The sequence below is a fragment of the Chinchilla lanigera genome, unplaced genomic scaffold, assembly GCF_000276665.1.
Source record: "Chinchilla lanigera isolate Chin_1 unplaced genomic scaffold, ChiLan1.0 scaffold00005, whole genome shotgun sequence".
NCBI lineage: Eukaryota > Metazoa > Chordata > Mammalia > Rodentia > Chinchillidae > Chinchilla > Chinchilla lanigera.
In genome coordinates this window covers 12,888,090-12,904,101 of record NW_004955406.1, presented here as the reverse complement: position 1 = coordinate 12,904,101, position 16,012 = coordinate 12,888,090, and the positions used below count along the sequence as shown (strand labels likewise).

Genomic DNA, 16,012 nt, shown 5'->3' with positions numbered 1-16,012 from the left:
GATTATGGAGCAAGTGGAAACTTCAGGTTAACATTATATTTGGAGATTCTCTCTTACCACCCTTCATGCCGACTAATAGAGTCATGAGAAATGTTTGTAAAAAAGCATAGAAAATAGGGATGAGGAACTCCACAGTGGGGAGCAAATGACAACTACCAAAACAGGACTTCTTCCAATCAACTGGTTTGTTAGCCTGGCCGTAGATGTGTGCCCTGACCCATTCCTGCTGTCCTGGAAAGTGTGGGAAACAGGAAGAGGAGGACTATATCTCTGCAGCGTGAGTGCTTAGGGTATTTTCCAAAGGCGACATTTGCTGTATTGATTGCAAGTCGTTTTTGTCCCGTGAGAGACATATGGCACTTAGGATTTGGGGACTATTGACAATGTTGGATTCTTTTGACAAATATTTAAAATATACTTCATTTTTACAGGGCATTGAAAAGAATCAACCCAGTATTACAGCGTTGTGGGCTGGTATGTTAAAGTGTGAGTATGAATGACTAGACTCATTCATTTAACAACAAACATTTATTGTGAGGCCACCATGTGGAGGGTGCTGTGATGGTGTCACACAGATGGATAAGACAAAGTTTCGGGCCCTAAGGAAGATGAGAGAAGAATACAAATCTATTCATTTGTATTTTTTTAGTTACACTGAGATAAAGAAGAAACAGCTACTGACCTCAAGCTGCTCACCGTCCAGCAGTTTGTGTACCAAGAACTATGATGGAGTTAAAGGTACAATGAGAGAAATGTTTTCAAGCCACAGGGAAACTGAAGAGAGTTTTGAGCTCACTTGGGGGCGGGGCAGAAGGGAAAGGGTCTGAGAAACATTAAAGAGCAGGCAAGGTTAGGTAAGTGTGTGGGGGGTGAACAAAGAGAGTGCAGGGCATTTCATGGCCAAGAAACACGTTGCAACACCAAGAAATAATAGCTGAGCAATCAGCTTCTGGTAACTAAGGCTGGGTTGGAAGGGCCAGGTCATGTGGTAGGAAAAGTAGGGTGAGAAGGGGACTAGACAGGAAGTGTCTCTCTGTGTGGACTTCAACTTCCTTCTATGCCTTCCCTGATATCTTGGAGTGGTATCCAATGCAACCCCAGCTTCTCTTTCCTTCCCTCACATTTCTGAGGTCTGAGACAGATACTTCACTAAAATTGCCATCCAAAGTTGTATGCACTGGGTGTCACAGAAGCAGCAATATCTACGGGGTCTTAGAAAGGAGACAGAGTACTTTTTACTGGAGGAAGGAGGAAGGGGTTGCCGGAAATGACATTTATACTCTATCTGATGAGAGTTATTTAAGAGCAAGAACCTTATCTTATTCAGCAAAATTTTCTCATCTGTATTCTACCTTATTAAACTGGAACAACAAACACTGACCAACAAATGTGCAGATGTTCAAACTCATTCATTCAACAAATGTTAGTTGAATGAATGGATCACTGTAGGGATTTTAAATGAATGGGTAGAAATATAGTATATATCACAATTTGAATGTGTTTGCAAAGGTCACCATTACAATACTGCCTCCAGGTAAACATTACAGAGTATTAGTGTTGTCATACGACAAATCCATTCCTCATAAAGTGCTGGGAAGAGCCCAGGCTGAGATCCAAAGGGCTCTGCTGCAGACCCAGCTCTTCCCGAGTGACTTCCGGTCAATATATAACTATTTGGGCTTCCCCTTCCCTACTGATCGTGTCTGTGGCCAAAAAGACAGAGGCAGACATGCTAATCATGCCTCCTTTTCACATGTGGACTGAAAGCCAGTCTTTGATGTGTGCTCAGACTACCAGCTAAGGCCCTGCATCCGAGGAGAGCTATTCCATTTCTCTTTATTTGGAGGAGAGGCATGGAATGTGGCTGTGATAGGCAAGTCCACAGTTGATGAAAATGATTCGAGCTTCCATGTTCTGTAGGACTCATTTCCTCTATTCTGTTTAGCTTTTTTCTCAACCCTGGGGAAAAATTATTTTCCTGTTGCACTATTTCCTACTCCAAGTTTTCATAATCCAGCTTAGTAGCAGTAGCAAGAATGGACAATGAATGGGCCAAATTTACAGCCGAGCCCCTGCTTATATTATCTCTACAGTCAGAGGTGCTAAAATGTTAATGGGGCTCTCACTTCCTGAGCAGCTGTCCTCAGGACAGCAGATTGGGCTTGGGACAGGAGAGGGACAGCAACCTGTTTATAGCATACTCGAGGTGTGATGCAGATTCCAGCCTCTCCACAGAAGTCAAAGTCTGCTCTTCATGGTTCATAACTGGAAACACCTTAAGACCATATCTTCTGCGGTTCATAAGGCTGGCTCATGGCTCAAGTCCATAGCCTTCTTAAAGCCTTGATAAAGAAACTTCTCCTCCCGCCTCCCTCCTCTCCTCTCCCCTCCCCCTCTTCTTTCTGCTCTCTCACCTGTTCACATAACAAAAAATGAAAATGTAAGCACCAGATGGTCATTTTAAAAATAGACATCAACAGCATGATTTGAGGAGCACTAACAAATTTGCCTCTGTCTTTGCCCTTTAACATTTCTATTTCTTTTGCTCCCTTCTACCCTGACTTAACTGGTTTAACTCTCAAATACCCAGTGAAGAGATTGTGAACCAGGAAGGTGAAGAGATCTGTCCAATAACATGTCCAGTTAGTTTCAGTAGACTGGAAAGTTTTAGATGAAGGTTCAAAGACAGATTTTAGAGAAAATGCGACCGTTAGAATCCATATGAAGTTATAATTACTCCTATATGCCTTAGTGTCCAAAAGGTAATGGTCAAAGAACTATTTTCAATATTCAAAAAAACCCCACATATAACAATTATAGCTTTTCCTTTTACCAGCAATTTTCAGAAATTGCTGAAAATACCAGCAATTTCTATGAAAGAATGGAGCTGAATACAGTTTCAAAACTGCTCTTACTATTCACTAGAAAAGAATTTAAGCATGTTCAAAATAGTAGACATCCATCCATCTCTAGACTTTTTAAACTTAGGTTTTATTACCATCACTATTTCAGGTCAATGGTGTTCGTTATTCTCTTTTAAAATTGTACTTGCAGTTCCATGTGTTTGTTCCATATGAAGAAGAAAAGGACTTAGGAGTCTATGGGGTAATTTCCTTGGTAGTCATGAGCTTTCAAACTTTAGGGTCAATGGGAGAGAAATAGTGGGTCCGTGAGAAAATAGGAGATCACCATCCTATATGTTTTCCCAGCTACACCACTGCTATTGCACAATCTTTTCAGCCCAGGCTTTTTGCCATAGGTCTGCCAGAAGCAAATGTTCTCATCTGTAGCCTGCCTCATTAAACTGGAACAACAAACACTGACTTTGAGCAGCTTTGACTAGTTTACACCCAACCCCAGCAAGTAGGCAAAGCAGTTTTGGGTCTCCAAGAGCAGTTGCACATTTCCACTGCTGCCTCGCTGGCTGGCTGAGTCACCTCTTGGCACAATTCCCTAACAATTATGATGCGCCATCCCATTTTATGGCATGGTGAGAAGTCGTGGGTCAGTGCTTGGACATGGCACGTGAATGTGGTCCTTAATGAAAAAGCCCCTGGCAGGAAAATGACAAAAATTTTAGACTTTTTTTTATTGTTTCATTTAAAACTTTTCACCTTTGTTATCTGTACATCCTTTGTTTCTCTTTTGGGGCCCAGCTCCCCTGTATCTCACTTGCTGTCTGTTTCTTCTCTGTCTGTCCCTTAGAGAATGCTGCTCCAGGCACACGTGCTCCTGCGTCAGGGAAGAAAACCACCTGGAATGTGTGTGTTCCAAGCTCTGCCCTTTGCCCCGTGACTGTGAAGGGGAAGGGAGCCAGGTGGCAGGACCTTTGTGCTGTACACAGGGGCCAGGGGCCCTGGGTGGCTGCAGGGTGACCAACAGCCTCTTGGCAGGTCCCAATTTAGAGCATAGAGGGAGAGATAGTGTCCACGGTGCATTCCACTACCATGAGGCACAACATAGTTTCTTTCTGGAAAGGAGCAGCTGCTGGCTGAGCCCGTGTTCTCCTCACAGCACACATGTGCGGGGCTTTGTGCTTGCAGCAGATTGGGAGATCAGATTCAGATCTGAGGAGGTCTCTGTGAGAAGCAAGAACCTAACCTGCTGCCTCAACAGAACAAAGGTCCCAGGTTTCCTACCTGCCTTTCCACTCTGCAAGGGCAACTCTTTCTCATACACAAACCAGTGGAGGGTCAGTCCTCATAGGATGAGGGTGAAGGTAGGGGGACCGTGTTCTCTTCCAGCAGGAGCAATGCGTTTATAACAGGGCTTATTGGCCAAGCAGCTGTTGCTCTTGACTGTTACCTAGTGGCCATCCATGAATATTGCAGTCATAAAATACTAAATTCAGCTGGCGGTGGTGGTGAATGTATGGCATGTGTGTTAATTGTTTTTCTTTTAAGATAAAAGATGTTAATGCGTGAGCTGTGTTTTCTAACTAAAACTTCAGTACTTAGTGTTGGTACTTTGTGATAAATAAGCAGGTCTCTGGTTGCATTTTGGGCACTCTTCCCTAAAATATTTGCCATTACTGAGAGCAAGGCCTCTCTTTCCCCCCAGTCATTATTAATGCTTTATTTTCCCTCACTCTCTGTCCCAGCCAACTTGGCATTTGGTGTTTTAGTGCCTTGGTTTCTGCATGCAGACCTGGAGCAAACATAGGACAAGCAGGTAGTTGGCAGCTTGTCTAAGTAGGAAGTCTAGAGACCAGCTGTGAGGCTTATTGCTGGTTCATAGCAATGCCAAGCCAATCCCTTCACCTGGAGCATGTCATGGTGGCCACTGTTACCTACTTGCTTGCCCATGGTGGATTAATAGGTGATCTTTAGGCATGGCTTAGGTTCTAACACTGCAGCATTGACAACCCAGGGCATTGTTTGAGGCCTCTGAATCTTTCCCTTAGTCCATCTCTGCTCACCTGTTTCCCAACCTGGGACCTTTCCTCCCACCTTCTGTTACAAGTGCTTTGTCCTCTCTCTGATGCTCCTGAAGCCATCCTGTCCCTTTGTCATCTGCCCCCGCATTTTTTAGGCTGAAGGTGAATTACTCAACTTGGACTTATATTAAAGCAAACAGAAAGAGACAGTAAGCATCACTGGACTGGCATCAGGGCTCCAAAGCACATTTACTGAACTCTTCAGACATGTTGGACACAGGGCCAGGTGCTGAGGCAATGCTGTGCTGGGCACTGCTCAAAACAGGCCACTGAGAAACCTGGGATTTTCCAGGTCAAAAAAAGAGCTTATATTTGGAGTGCCATCCCTGCCCCCAACCTCAGTGAGGTGCTGACTGCACAAGCACCACCAGGATCTCAGAAACTCCGGTGCACACAGTGAGCCAGTGAGCTTTATCCATTACTCAGCAGCCCATTGTGGTTGGTTTCTGTGAGGTGGATAGGAAAGAATTTCCGATGCAAAATTCCATAGGTGTAAGGATATGCAGGTGGGAGAGATAAATAATTGATGGGAAGGAGGTGGTTAGAAACCTAGGAATAACCTAGTTACAGATTGAAGCAGTCTCCAAAGGTCTTGGGACCAATTCCTCCATATTTAATGCTTGGTTTTCCTTTTTGCTGACTCTAACCTTATTCCTTTATTCTTTATTCTTTGCAATGAATTCCTAGGCATTTGAGACAAGAGTGAGGGGCTGATGCCCATTCATTTCATTCAACAAATACTTACTGAGCACTGAAACTATACCAGGCTCAGGGCAGTGCTAAGAAAAGAGGAAGTGCTTTCACATCCTATGTCATTTTACAACTGCTGTTAACTTCATGTCAATTAAAAAAGATTGAGTACCTTAGATGAGACATCTGGACCTTGAAATGAAGTAGGTGAATTCATGTGCCTCCTCCACGAGGTCAGAAAAGCAGCAGAGGAGTGAGATCTAAGCAATCAAAGCAAGAGAAAGTCAGAACCGCAACCCTCAGTTACAGAGCGAAGCCCCTGTTTATTTCAGAGAGAACCCAAGGACACCGCTGGAGCTGCCTCCTACTCCAGTGCTGGAAATCTCATGCCTTCAATGGGCTCCTAAAAGACAGCATTGTCCTCCTTCATCACTTTGGATCCTCACTTCTTGTTTGTTTGTTTGTTTGTTTTTTCTGGACTAACCAATGACAGGTCTAGACTGTCAACAGTGTACAATAAGGCAGGAAAAAGATCATTCATAAATACACAAGTGAATAGTGAAATGCACCCCAGGTATCTTTGAAAAGACCTGCGCTGACTGACATTCTTGGTATTTCATTTGTGGCTGTCCTTTCAGGCCTGACACTTGTGTCCCTGTACACTGAAACAATCCTATCTGTTTCCTCACACGGCAAGGCACATCTTCTCTCTAAGCACTATTCCTATCAAGAATTCTCTTGTTAGCAGGTGACATGGGGGTTGTCCTCGGCAGTCCCAACCCTCTTCACAGGACGGCCTACCTGTGCTCTGCCCCCCTAGTCACTGACATACATTTTATTACAGCGTAAGCAGCCAAGGCCTGCAGGGACTGGGTGATCACCCTGCCTGCGTGTGCAACACTGTACATGCTCCTGGCAACCAACAAATGGAAACTTGGGGTGCTGGGGGCTTTGCAGGAACACTGCTCCTTTCTACCGAGGAGAGGTTTCATTGTTCATTGTTCATTTTTCATGTAATGCAAAGGCACGTGAAAGGAGCTTGGTGTTCGTAATGCAATCACTGCTTCATTTCTCCTCCATGTCCCTTGCCACCTGGGCTTCACAAAGAGAGGAGAATCTTTCTCCAGCTCCTTCAGCAGACCTTGTCTTCGACATAGAATGGGCTGCCTTGTATATGGCACCCCAGTGCTGCCCAGGACACACACCAGGCACAGCCATGTCACATAGACGGGACTCTGTGACCGAAAGGGCTTGGGAAGCGGATGATGAGCATAGCTTCAACACAGTCAGGCCAAGCTGGGAGAGTCCCGCTCGAGGGAAACACAGGTATCTCCGAAGCTCCCAGCTGGGGTACTCTGAACACGCATCACCAAATGTTTCTTTATTTATTGCAGGCAGTTCTGTTCGTGCTGGGCCAAGGCTTTGTATTACTTGGAGCACACGGAGAACTCTCCTCCAAGGTCTCAGAAAAGGGTTTTGCCAAAAAGGTACAGTTTGGGACCCACAGATTTGCATAGAGGAGCAATTTCTAAGCCTTAAGAATTGTCCTTTCTTTCCCAAGGACTCTCCTGTCCTGTCCCCTGAGAGCTCAGGGCACAGGTGCTGCCCAGCCATCTTGGAATTCCTGTCAGTAGGCTCCATTTCTCTAAACATGGGTTGAATCTGAAGCAGAGAAATAAGCAAACTTTTACTGCCCACCTTAGGTAATTTCTCCTCCCACAACACTGCCTTGCTTTGTCCCGCTAGAAGAAAACCTGTCCTCTCCCCAGCTGCTGGCCATAGACTGTCCTCTCTGACACTCCAGAGAGTGTGAAGGAGAACAGGTGTTGGGGATGCACTGTGAAGGAGAACAGGTGTGAAGGAGAACAGGTGTTGGGGATGCACAGCTGTGTCCTGCACCCGTCTTTCTCAAACCCTTCCCCGCGCCATGCTCTCCACCTTGTACCGATATAATCAGAGAACTTATATAATTAAAGAATGCATACAATTAGAGAGCAAGGGGCTAAAAGCAAGAGAAGTGTGCACAAGGATGCTTTTTGCTCCTGGCTGTAGGAAAAGGTCTAATGAGGGTAGTGTGGGACGGTGGGAGGTTAGCCTATTCGATGTCAAATACTAGCAGTTTCACATTTAATAATTCAAGATTTCTGGGTGGCAATCCAGCTGACTTGGCCTCTGGACTCGCATACCGACAGGCACACTGGCTGGGGCAGAGGGTAGGCTATGAATCACCTTTCGTCAGGGGATGATTGCCCAGTCATTGAGGACTCTCTCTGGCCAGTTCTCTTCATTATGCCACCCACTTCGCTGTCATCAGCATGTGAGTTTGTGCCCCATGCTCAATTAAAGATGCCAAGCTGACATGATTCATGCTGACTTCTGAAGTATTAATAACTCTTAATGAGAACTATATTTGTGTTTTCATTTCCTAAGCAAGGCTCTGGGTTTAATGAACCTCTAATTGTCTGTTTTAGATATATTCAAAGATATGTAAGAAAAAAAAAAGAAACGAACATTATGGACTTGTGCATTTACTCTGGAAATACACAAAACTGTTTACTGAGATTGTGGTGTTTTAAAGTGGAGCAAACCGAACAAAGGTTGTGTGTCACTGAAGCAGGAATGCCCTGGACAGAGGGATGGGATGTTCCTTATGGAGAGCACGTATCCATTGGCAGGAGGGAAGGTGGCATTTACCAACAGGAATTAAGACTCTTGGAGATCTTTCTAGCAAGCTGCCCCATATGCCAGGGAGGTGACCATTTCTAGCCTGTTCTTGGTTTTTTTCCGGTACCTGGAATCAAACTCACGACCTTGCGCTTGCCAGACAGGCACTGTGCCGCTGAGCTAAATCCCCAGCCCCTCTAGCCTGTTCTGTGCCTATGAAATTGCAACTGGACCTGCCTTTCCCCCGACCTTCTCCTGGGATCTTCTCCCGGTTTTTCCCTATTCCCACCTTTCTTTTATTTTTCCAAAGCAGGGTATATCAGTTCACCAAGGGACCATTTCATCAAAAAAAATGGGGAGAAGCGAGGAAGCCTAGTTATTTCAAGTGGAAGCTGAAATGTTCCTACACACAAATTCCTCCAATTTAGCAAAACAGAAATATGTGTTTTATATCACTTTGATTAGAAGAGGCAGGACAGATGAGACTGGAGGAGACTCTCATGTTACACTCGGGGAAGTTTACACTATAAAGATGGGAAGTTACAGACTTCTGATTGTTAAAATGTGAAATTTCAAACTAAAGCAAAGGAGAAAAAGAGGGTGAAGACGGTGGAAGGGTATTTTGAGAGGGAGTGTCTAGGGGCAAATTCTTCCTGTGTTGTTGAGCAGTGGGGGTTCACAGGAAGGTTATTTGGGGGTCTCATCTCCTCCAGCCAAACCTATTCTCAGAGTTTACCTTTGTCTGAGATTTCAGGACATTTGTGTTTTTTGAGTACCTGATTTTGTTTCTCAGTTAATCAGATGCACCCCTCTGAAAACTGCCCCCTCCTTAGGAAAATATGTGAGACCTTTCTTGAAAGCTTTGTCTTCAGTGGTTGAGCCATTACCTGTTTGGGAGACTGATCACTAGCGGCTTGTTAGTGAGGCTGGCCTCACTAAGCCAAGGGACCTTGTCAAATTTTGGAACAGCAGCCTAAGGAGAAATGGAAAGAGGTCATTTTCCAGATTTTATCAAACTTGACCGTTGCTATCATGATGACTAAAATCAGCTAATAGCAGCCATTAGTAGTCCACACTCTACAAAACATTTTTACATTTTACTCTTCTATCCATCCCATAAAATAGCCAAGCACAAATAAGAGTTGTCTCCATTTTAAAGATGAAGAAATTACAGCTCTGATCACGTGGACTGCCCTGAGTAAATGGGCTCGCATTTTCTGGCTTTTGCGTCCGCTATAGCCTGTGCTCACTATCTCCCTTTGCTTCTTTATTATTTCCATCTGTTACATCCGGTAGTGCTTCCATGAATTTAGCTGAGTGTAAGCAATCTCTCGTTCCTACCTGTGATTTCACCTCCATCTTATTAAGGAGGGAAACTTTAGGAAGGAAGAAAGCTTTGAACCCATAGACAGCTGGGTGCTATTGATCTCGGATCACCCACTTTCCAGTTAGGCAGATTAGCACCTTCCGATGATGGCATCACGGCAAAAGTCACCGCACAAGAAATAAAGCGCCAGGAGAGCTGGGAGTTTTGTTGGTGTTGTTCACTGCTGTAGCCTGCGAGCAAAAGCAGGGCTTGACACCTGCACATTCTGGGTGTCTGTCCAAGGAACAATAGATGCAGGGGAAGTCGTTAGCTGAGGGCCTGACTTCATAGTAAGAGTTTAACAAAATGCTGTTGCTATCTCTCTTCTGTCAGCTCAGCCTCCGTGCCTGTCTGGTGCTTTTCTCAGCTCTTCCGCTGGCCCACCGGCTCCTTTCTTTCCCTCAGGGAATTGCTTTTCCCAGGTTCGGAGTGGCGTGTGGGAGCCAAGCAGCCGGTAGGGGGCAGCAGCGCGCTCGCCCTGCCCGCTGGCGGAAGGGCGCTCTGGCCGCGGGTTGAGCCGCACCGGAAGTTCTCGGCCGCGGTCACCACCCGGGTGCCCGGGTAGGGAAGGAGGCGGGGCTGCCGCTGTCGCCCGCCGGAGCGCCGCCGGGCCCAGGGCAGGTGGGTGTGAGTGGGCGCGTTTCCGGGCCCCCTCCTCTCCGTCCCGGGTGACCCACCTTGGACGGGGCACGCGGCGGGCAGGGAGCCCCGCAGAGAGTGGGGCGCCCCTGGGGCAGGCCAGCCCTGTAGGTCGCGAGCCCGAGGGCGCGCGCGGCGCCCTGTCAGCCGCGGCCGGGTCCCTGCTGTCCCTTCTGCTATTTGGTGGAGGGAAAAGCTTTCTGGTTCCCCGGGGCTTCCCGGGCGTCTGCACGGTGGAAATCGGGTCCGGCAGTAAGACCTTGTGTGGGTCACATTTGCTGGATGACACCGGCGTTTCTCACTGTAGTTCTCGCTTTGTGAAAAAGGGACCATGGTCTTCTTCGATCTCATCATATTTTCGCTGCCTTAAGTAGGATAACTCTTTAAAAAGATGGCAAGCTCAGTTAACGGATGAATAGTCTTCTTTGAGCCCATGACTTTGGCTAAACGGTAGAACTCATCCCTTTTTACCTTAATCCAGTGATTTAAAAAAACCAGCTGTCTTTGAGCACTTAATAAAAGCTATGGACTCTGCCCCTATAAATTTGCATAGGTTGCAGCAGCACATACCTTGGGTGTGTGCACCCTGTCACTGAGGCTGACAGGCTTTGTGATTAGACTTTGGTTTGAGTCCTAGCCCCGCCATTTACTACTCTTGTTACTTGGGCCAAGAATACCTAAGCAGTTTGCATTAACCGTGGACTAGTTAAGATGGGACTAATTTATACCAACTTGCAAAGCTGTGGAAATTACGTTAAAAAATGCATAAGCCACTTAGCACATAGTAGGCAGCCAAGTGATAGCTAACAGATACCTATTCATGAAGACATTATAATTTTAACATGTGAAATACATAGGGGAACTGGAGGGGAAGAGAGGAGGGGGAGGAAAGGGAAAAGGGATTAAACAACAACAACAAAAAAGAAACAAGCTAGAATATGTACACGTAAGGACTCCCCATTATGATTGTAAACTGCATGATTGGAAACATGTACTAGGAAAATAAAAAAAGAATTACAGTCATTAAGCTTATCTAAGTCTGAATTTGCAAACAAAAAAAATACGAGATACAATTTTAGTGCTCCAAAGTGTAAGCTCCACCAAATGCATTTTATTTAGACTTCTAGTAAACTGAGGTGGTTTGATTTTTAACTGAATCCTACTCTTGACCTTTTACAACATTCATGTTCAGTAGTCACAAGTTTTTCTTTTCCTAGGAACTTGTATGTGTTGTGTTGCCTCAGAGAACAAACCTGTTTATCGCAAACCTCGCCTGGGTTGCTGCCCTTGAAAATGAAGACAGTCCAGTAGAATCCCAGCATGGAAATTCCAGAGAGGTCTTATTTCAAAACTTCATAAAGAACAAGAACCACATGGACTTTTCCAAGGTAGATTGACCTGGCTAAGTTGGAGAGAAGGGATAAAATAATGTGTGACCAAACTGTTACTAACACCGAGGAGGTCAAATGGCAGAAGGTGTTGTATAAGCGACAGCCCTTCCCTGATAACTATGTGGACCGCCGGTTCCTGGAGGAGCTCCGGAAAAACATTTATGCCCGGAAGTACCAGTACTGGGCTGTGGTCTTTGAGTCCAGTGTGGTGATACAACAGCTGTGCAGTGTCTGTGTTTTTGTGGTTATCTGGTGGTACATGGACGAGGGACTTTTGGCCCCTCATTGGCTTTTAGGGACTGGCCTGGCGTCTTCATTGATTGGGTATGTCCTGTTCGATCTCATTGACGGAGGTGAAGGGCGGCAGAAGAGTGGGCGGACCCGCTGGGCTGACCTGAAGAGTGCCCTGGTCTTCATTACTTTCACTTACGGTTTTTCACCAGTGCTGAAAACCCTGACAGAGTCTGTCAGCACAGACACCATCTACGCCATGTCAGTCTTTATGCTGTTAGGCCACCTCATCTTCTTTGACTATGGAGCCAATGCTGCCATCGTATCCAGCACACTGTCCTTGAACATGGCCATTTTTGCTTCTGTCTGCCTGGCCTCACGTCTACCCCGGTCCCTGCATGCCTTCATCATGGTCACGTTTGCCATCCAGATTTTTGCCCTATGGCCCATGTTACAGAAGAAACTGAAGGCGTGTACTCCCCGCAGCTACGTGGGGGTGACGCTGCTTTTTGCGTTCTCGGCCTTTGGAGGCCTGCTGTCCATCAGCGCTGTGGGGGCCGTACTCTTTGCCCTTCTGCTGTTTTCCATCTCGTGCCTCTGCCCTTTCTACCTCATTCGCCTGCAGCTTTTTAAGGAAAATATTCATGGACCTTGGGATGAAGCTGAAATCAAAGAAGACTTGTCCAGGTTCCTCAGCTAATTGAGGCACTTGCATGACAGTAAGGCAGGCTGATAGACCCGCATCCTGCCCGTGTAAAATGTGAAGGTGGGGTTCCATTCTGGAGGCGGGAGGCTGATGTGGGTTAGGGAACGGAGATGAAAAGGAAAGAAAATTAACCAAATGTGTGTGGTGAAGGTGCTTCTCTTCTCTGCTCTTTTGTGGATGGAAAAGCTTTCTGTTTCCTTCTTAAATTATCACCTCAAACAATTATTATTGTTTGCAGCAATAAATGAAGTGACATGGTTTCTACTTATTAAAAAAGTAACACATTCATCAAGTTGTCTGATGATTTCTCTGAAAGCAGAAGGCAGAGAGCAAAGGCATGAAAAGTGAAGAGAGAATGAAGAGTATGTGAGTGTGTGTGAAGGAGATCACTTCTGTGGCTTTTTCAGTGTACTAATTGGTTGGTCTGCAAGTAGACTATCAAGGAATTTAGAAACAGGTCGCAGAAACTAGATTAAACCAAAAGATATAAATCAGAGAGGAGGAAGAGGGGTAGAGACCAGAATGGGTAGAGACCAGAATGCAGCCTGGATGCCTCAAAGGTGTGACGTTGCCTGTGAAATTGTTAAGGATGTGTGTGAGGCCCTGAGTTTGATTCCCAGCACAGGAACAGTGCTGGGAATGGAGAGAGCAAATAGTGATTTGTTCAACAAGTAATGACTTGTAGGACAAGACACTAGAAATTTGAGCAGGGTAAGTTTAAGACAATACAGAATTGATGACATTTTCTGCATGTAACTCCGTGAAGTTTTACAGGCCAGGAATTATACAAAGCTTTAAGAAAAATTGCTAATAAATAAGCCATAAATGTTTTGTTATGCAACCCCAAGCCTTTAGATATTGCTGAGAGGATGATCTGTGGTAGGTGTCACTGGATTCGCACGGGTGCAGGAATTCGGGCCTAGAAAATGTTTGGTGTCCCCTAGTGTGACAGCTGCTGCGGGGTACTCACCACTTAAATTCAGCAAGCTGGTTAGTCTTTTTGTTTAAATCACACTGAAAGTTGCAAGTAGAATACTAACAATTTAGATTTGTGAAGAACATGTTTGGGGGGAATAAGGTGGAGAGGTTACAGTGACATAATTAAATCTCAACCTCTCAAATATCTACATCCATGCAGTGTGATCAAAACATAATAATGCTTAAAAATTTAAAATCATTGTAATAGAAGACATTTCCATTTATCCCCCTCAACACTCCCTGTTACTTTGAACACATCCCATTATTTTTGCCACTCTCTGAAGGAGTTCTAGAAGTTTTCTTGTGTCTACTCATGGCCACCTTGATGTCCCAAATTGATTGAAAATGTTTACGGTCATTTTCGTTGAATAAAATCTACAATGTGTCCTCATCCACCGTATTCACTGGATCTGGCACCGTCTGACTTCTGGCTCCGCCCCCAAATCAAAATGACCGTGAATGGTAAATATTTTCAATCCGTCGCGATGTGAGGCAGCTATTACAGCTCAAATTGCAGTCATTTATGAAAAAGAACTGCCAAAACTACTTCAGAAAGCATCAAGAACGTAAAATGTGTTTGAAGCGAGGGGGGATATTTTGAGGGGAGTAAGTGGCCCTGTGTCCTTACTGATAATAAATGTGTAACATTTACTCGGGGTACCTTGTGGCCACACCTCCTGTACACTGTCTGCCCTCCTCCCTCTGCATGCCGCCTCCCACCTCTGCGTCTTCAAGGAAATCAAGAGGAGGGGCCTGGGGCGGCAGCTTTGCCCATCCCCCTAGGTTGTGGCTGTTAAGGTTTGGATTTTAATTGCTCGCCACAGGCCCATGCGTGAAAGGCTTGGTCACCAGCCTGTGATGTTCCTGGGAGACACGCAACCTTTAAGAGGTAGGGCCTAGTGGGAGGAAGTTCGGTGTCTTGCAAGACACCGACCCTTCCTAGCTCTCTTTCCTGTCTGCCAGGCAGTGAGAAAATGCTCTGCAAACCTCTCCCAGCCGTGATGTTCTGCCTCACCTTGGGCCCAAAGCAGTGCGGCCCAGTGATTGTGGGCTGAAAGTAAATCTTTGCTTCTTAATAAATTGATTATCTCAGGTGCTTTCTGTCTGCCGTGGAAAGCTGACTGACTCAGGGGCCCAGGTTTACAGCTGGGCTGCAGGGGATCAGGGATAGGTGGAGCTTAGCAGGGTGCAGGTTGCTTTATTTTGTGCTGTGATGTGGGTGCTTTATGATTTGCTAGAAGGCATTGCCCCTGAGTGTAGAAACCCGCGTGGTTGTGTAGATTGTATTGGTGTCAGTGTCATGCCTCTGCGTAAGTCAGTGTGTAAGCTTTGGAGGAAGGATTTGGGCATCTGTGGGTTTAAATCTTTATACTGAGCAAACACGAGAATACATATGGAACCATCATTTACGTCTTCTAAGCCAAAGTCTCAAGGACAAGAAAAAGGAAAGTCAGCAGAGGGCATCAGTTACACAATTATACAGGATTTCAAAACCATTGAAATCACCGAAATCAGTCTGGAACACAGTGCCATCTGGTGGAAGGTATTGATATTTTCTTTTACGTGACATTGGAGGAGAGACTTGAAATTCTTGCTTAGCTGTGGTGAGGGAAGTAACTACACCACTCTGACTTCTCTATGAATTCAGGAAGCAAATAGCGCGTGAGTTTTTGAGAAATAGCAGTACCTACATCTTACAGCACCCAGTGTGTCCCAGGCACTGTACTGTGCACTTTACAATGACATTATCTTCTCATGCCAATCCTGCAAGGGGTGTCATTTCTATTTCGCAGTTAAACTGAGGCTCTGTGTGTCAAGAACTTGTGTAACTTAACAGGCTGGGCTGATGACCTGCTTTTCTGACAACTGAACTGCATCAAGCGCTGAAGGTCAGATGCTGTGTCAAATCCGTCATTCTCCCTTACTCTCGTCCCTGACATCTACCAAAATATAGTGTACCTACTTCGGCTTACCTCTACTCACTTTCTGAAATTTGTGTTTTATGGTGCTTGGCATCAGGAATTTATTCAGTCAATAACTACTTGCTGAGCATTTTCTATATGACAAGTATTGTGATGTATCTATGAATAAAGAAGTTAAAGGTCCTTGACCTAACAGGCCTTACATTCTAGCGGGAGAAGACAGATAATAAACAAATGGAATGGAATGCTGTGAAAGAAGAAAAAAAGTGGTATAGAATTAAATAAGAGGGTCAAGGTTAGTATCATGTAAAAGGTAGTGTTTAACTGAAGACTGTTAAGAAGGTGAGGGGACAGTTCAGATTCACTGGGGCAAGAGAATTCCAGGCAGAAGAACTGCTGCGAAGGCCCCAGGCAGAAGATTGCTTGACATCTGTGTGCAATAACAAGGAGAACAGCAGATGAGGTCAGAGAAGTCATGCGGGAGGGTAG

The 16,012-nt window shown here is 45.4% G+C and overlaps 2 protein-coding genes across 2 annotated transcripts in view; one reads left to right on the top strand and one right to left on the bottom strand.

Moving 5' to 3' along the window:
- The window catches only part of LOC102029359 (chromosome unknown open reading frame, human C1orf105), a 35,921-nt gene that overhangs the window by 15,366 nt on the left and 4,543 nt on the right, over nucleotides 1-16,012 (bottom strand). Inside the window, exons 2-3 of the mRNA XM_005374859.2 lie at nucleotides 9,178-9,263; nucleotides 5,799-5,886 (exon numbers count right to left, since the gene is read on the bottom strand). Coding sequence (XP_005374916.1) covers nucleotides 5,799-5,886; nucleotides 9,178-9,263 — 174 coding nt within the window. The remainder of the gene's footprint in view (nucleotides 1-5,798; nucleotides 5,887-9,177; nucleotides 9,264-16,012) is intronic.
- On the top strand, nucleotides 10,167-12,915 carry Pigc (phosphatidylinositol glycan anchor biosynthesis, class C). The gene is made up of 2 exons (XM_005374858.2): nucleotides 10,167-10,277; nucleotides 11,513-12,915. Exon 2 carries the CDS (start codon nucleotides 11,724-11,726, stop codon nucleotides 12,615-12,617), a length of 894 nt encoding a protein of 297 aa, XP_005374915.1. The 5' UTR covers nucleotides 10,167-10,277; nucleotides 11,513-11,723; the 3' UTR covers nucleotides 12,618-12,915.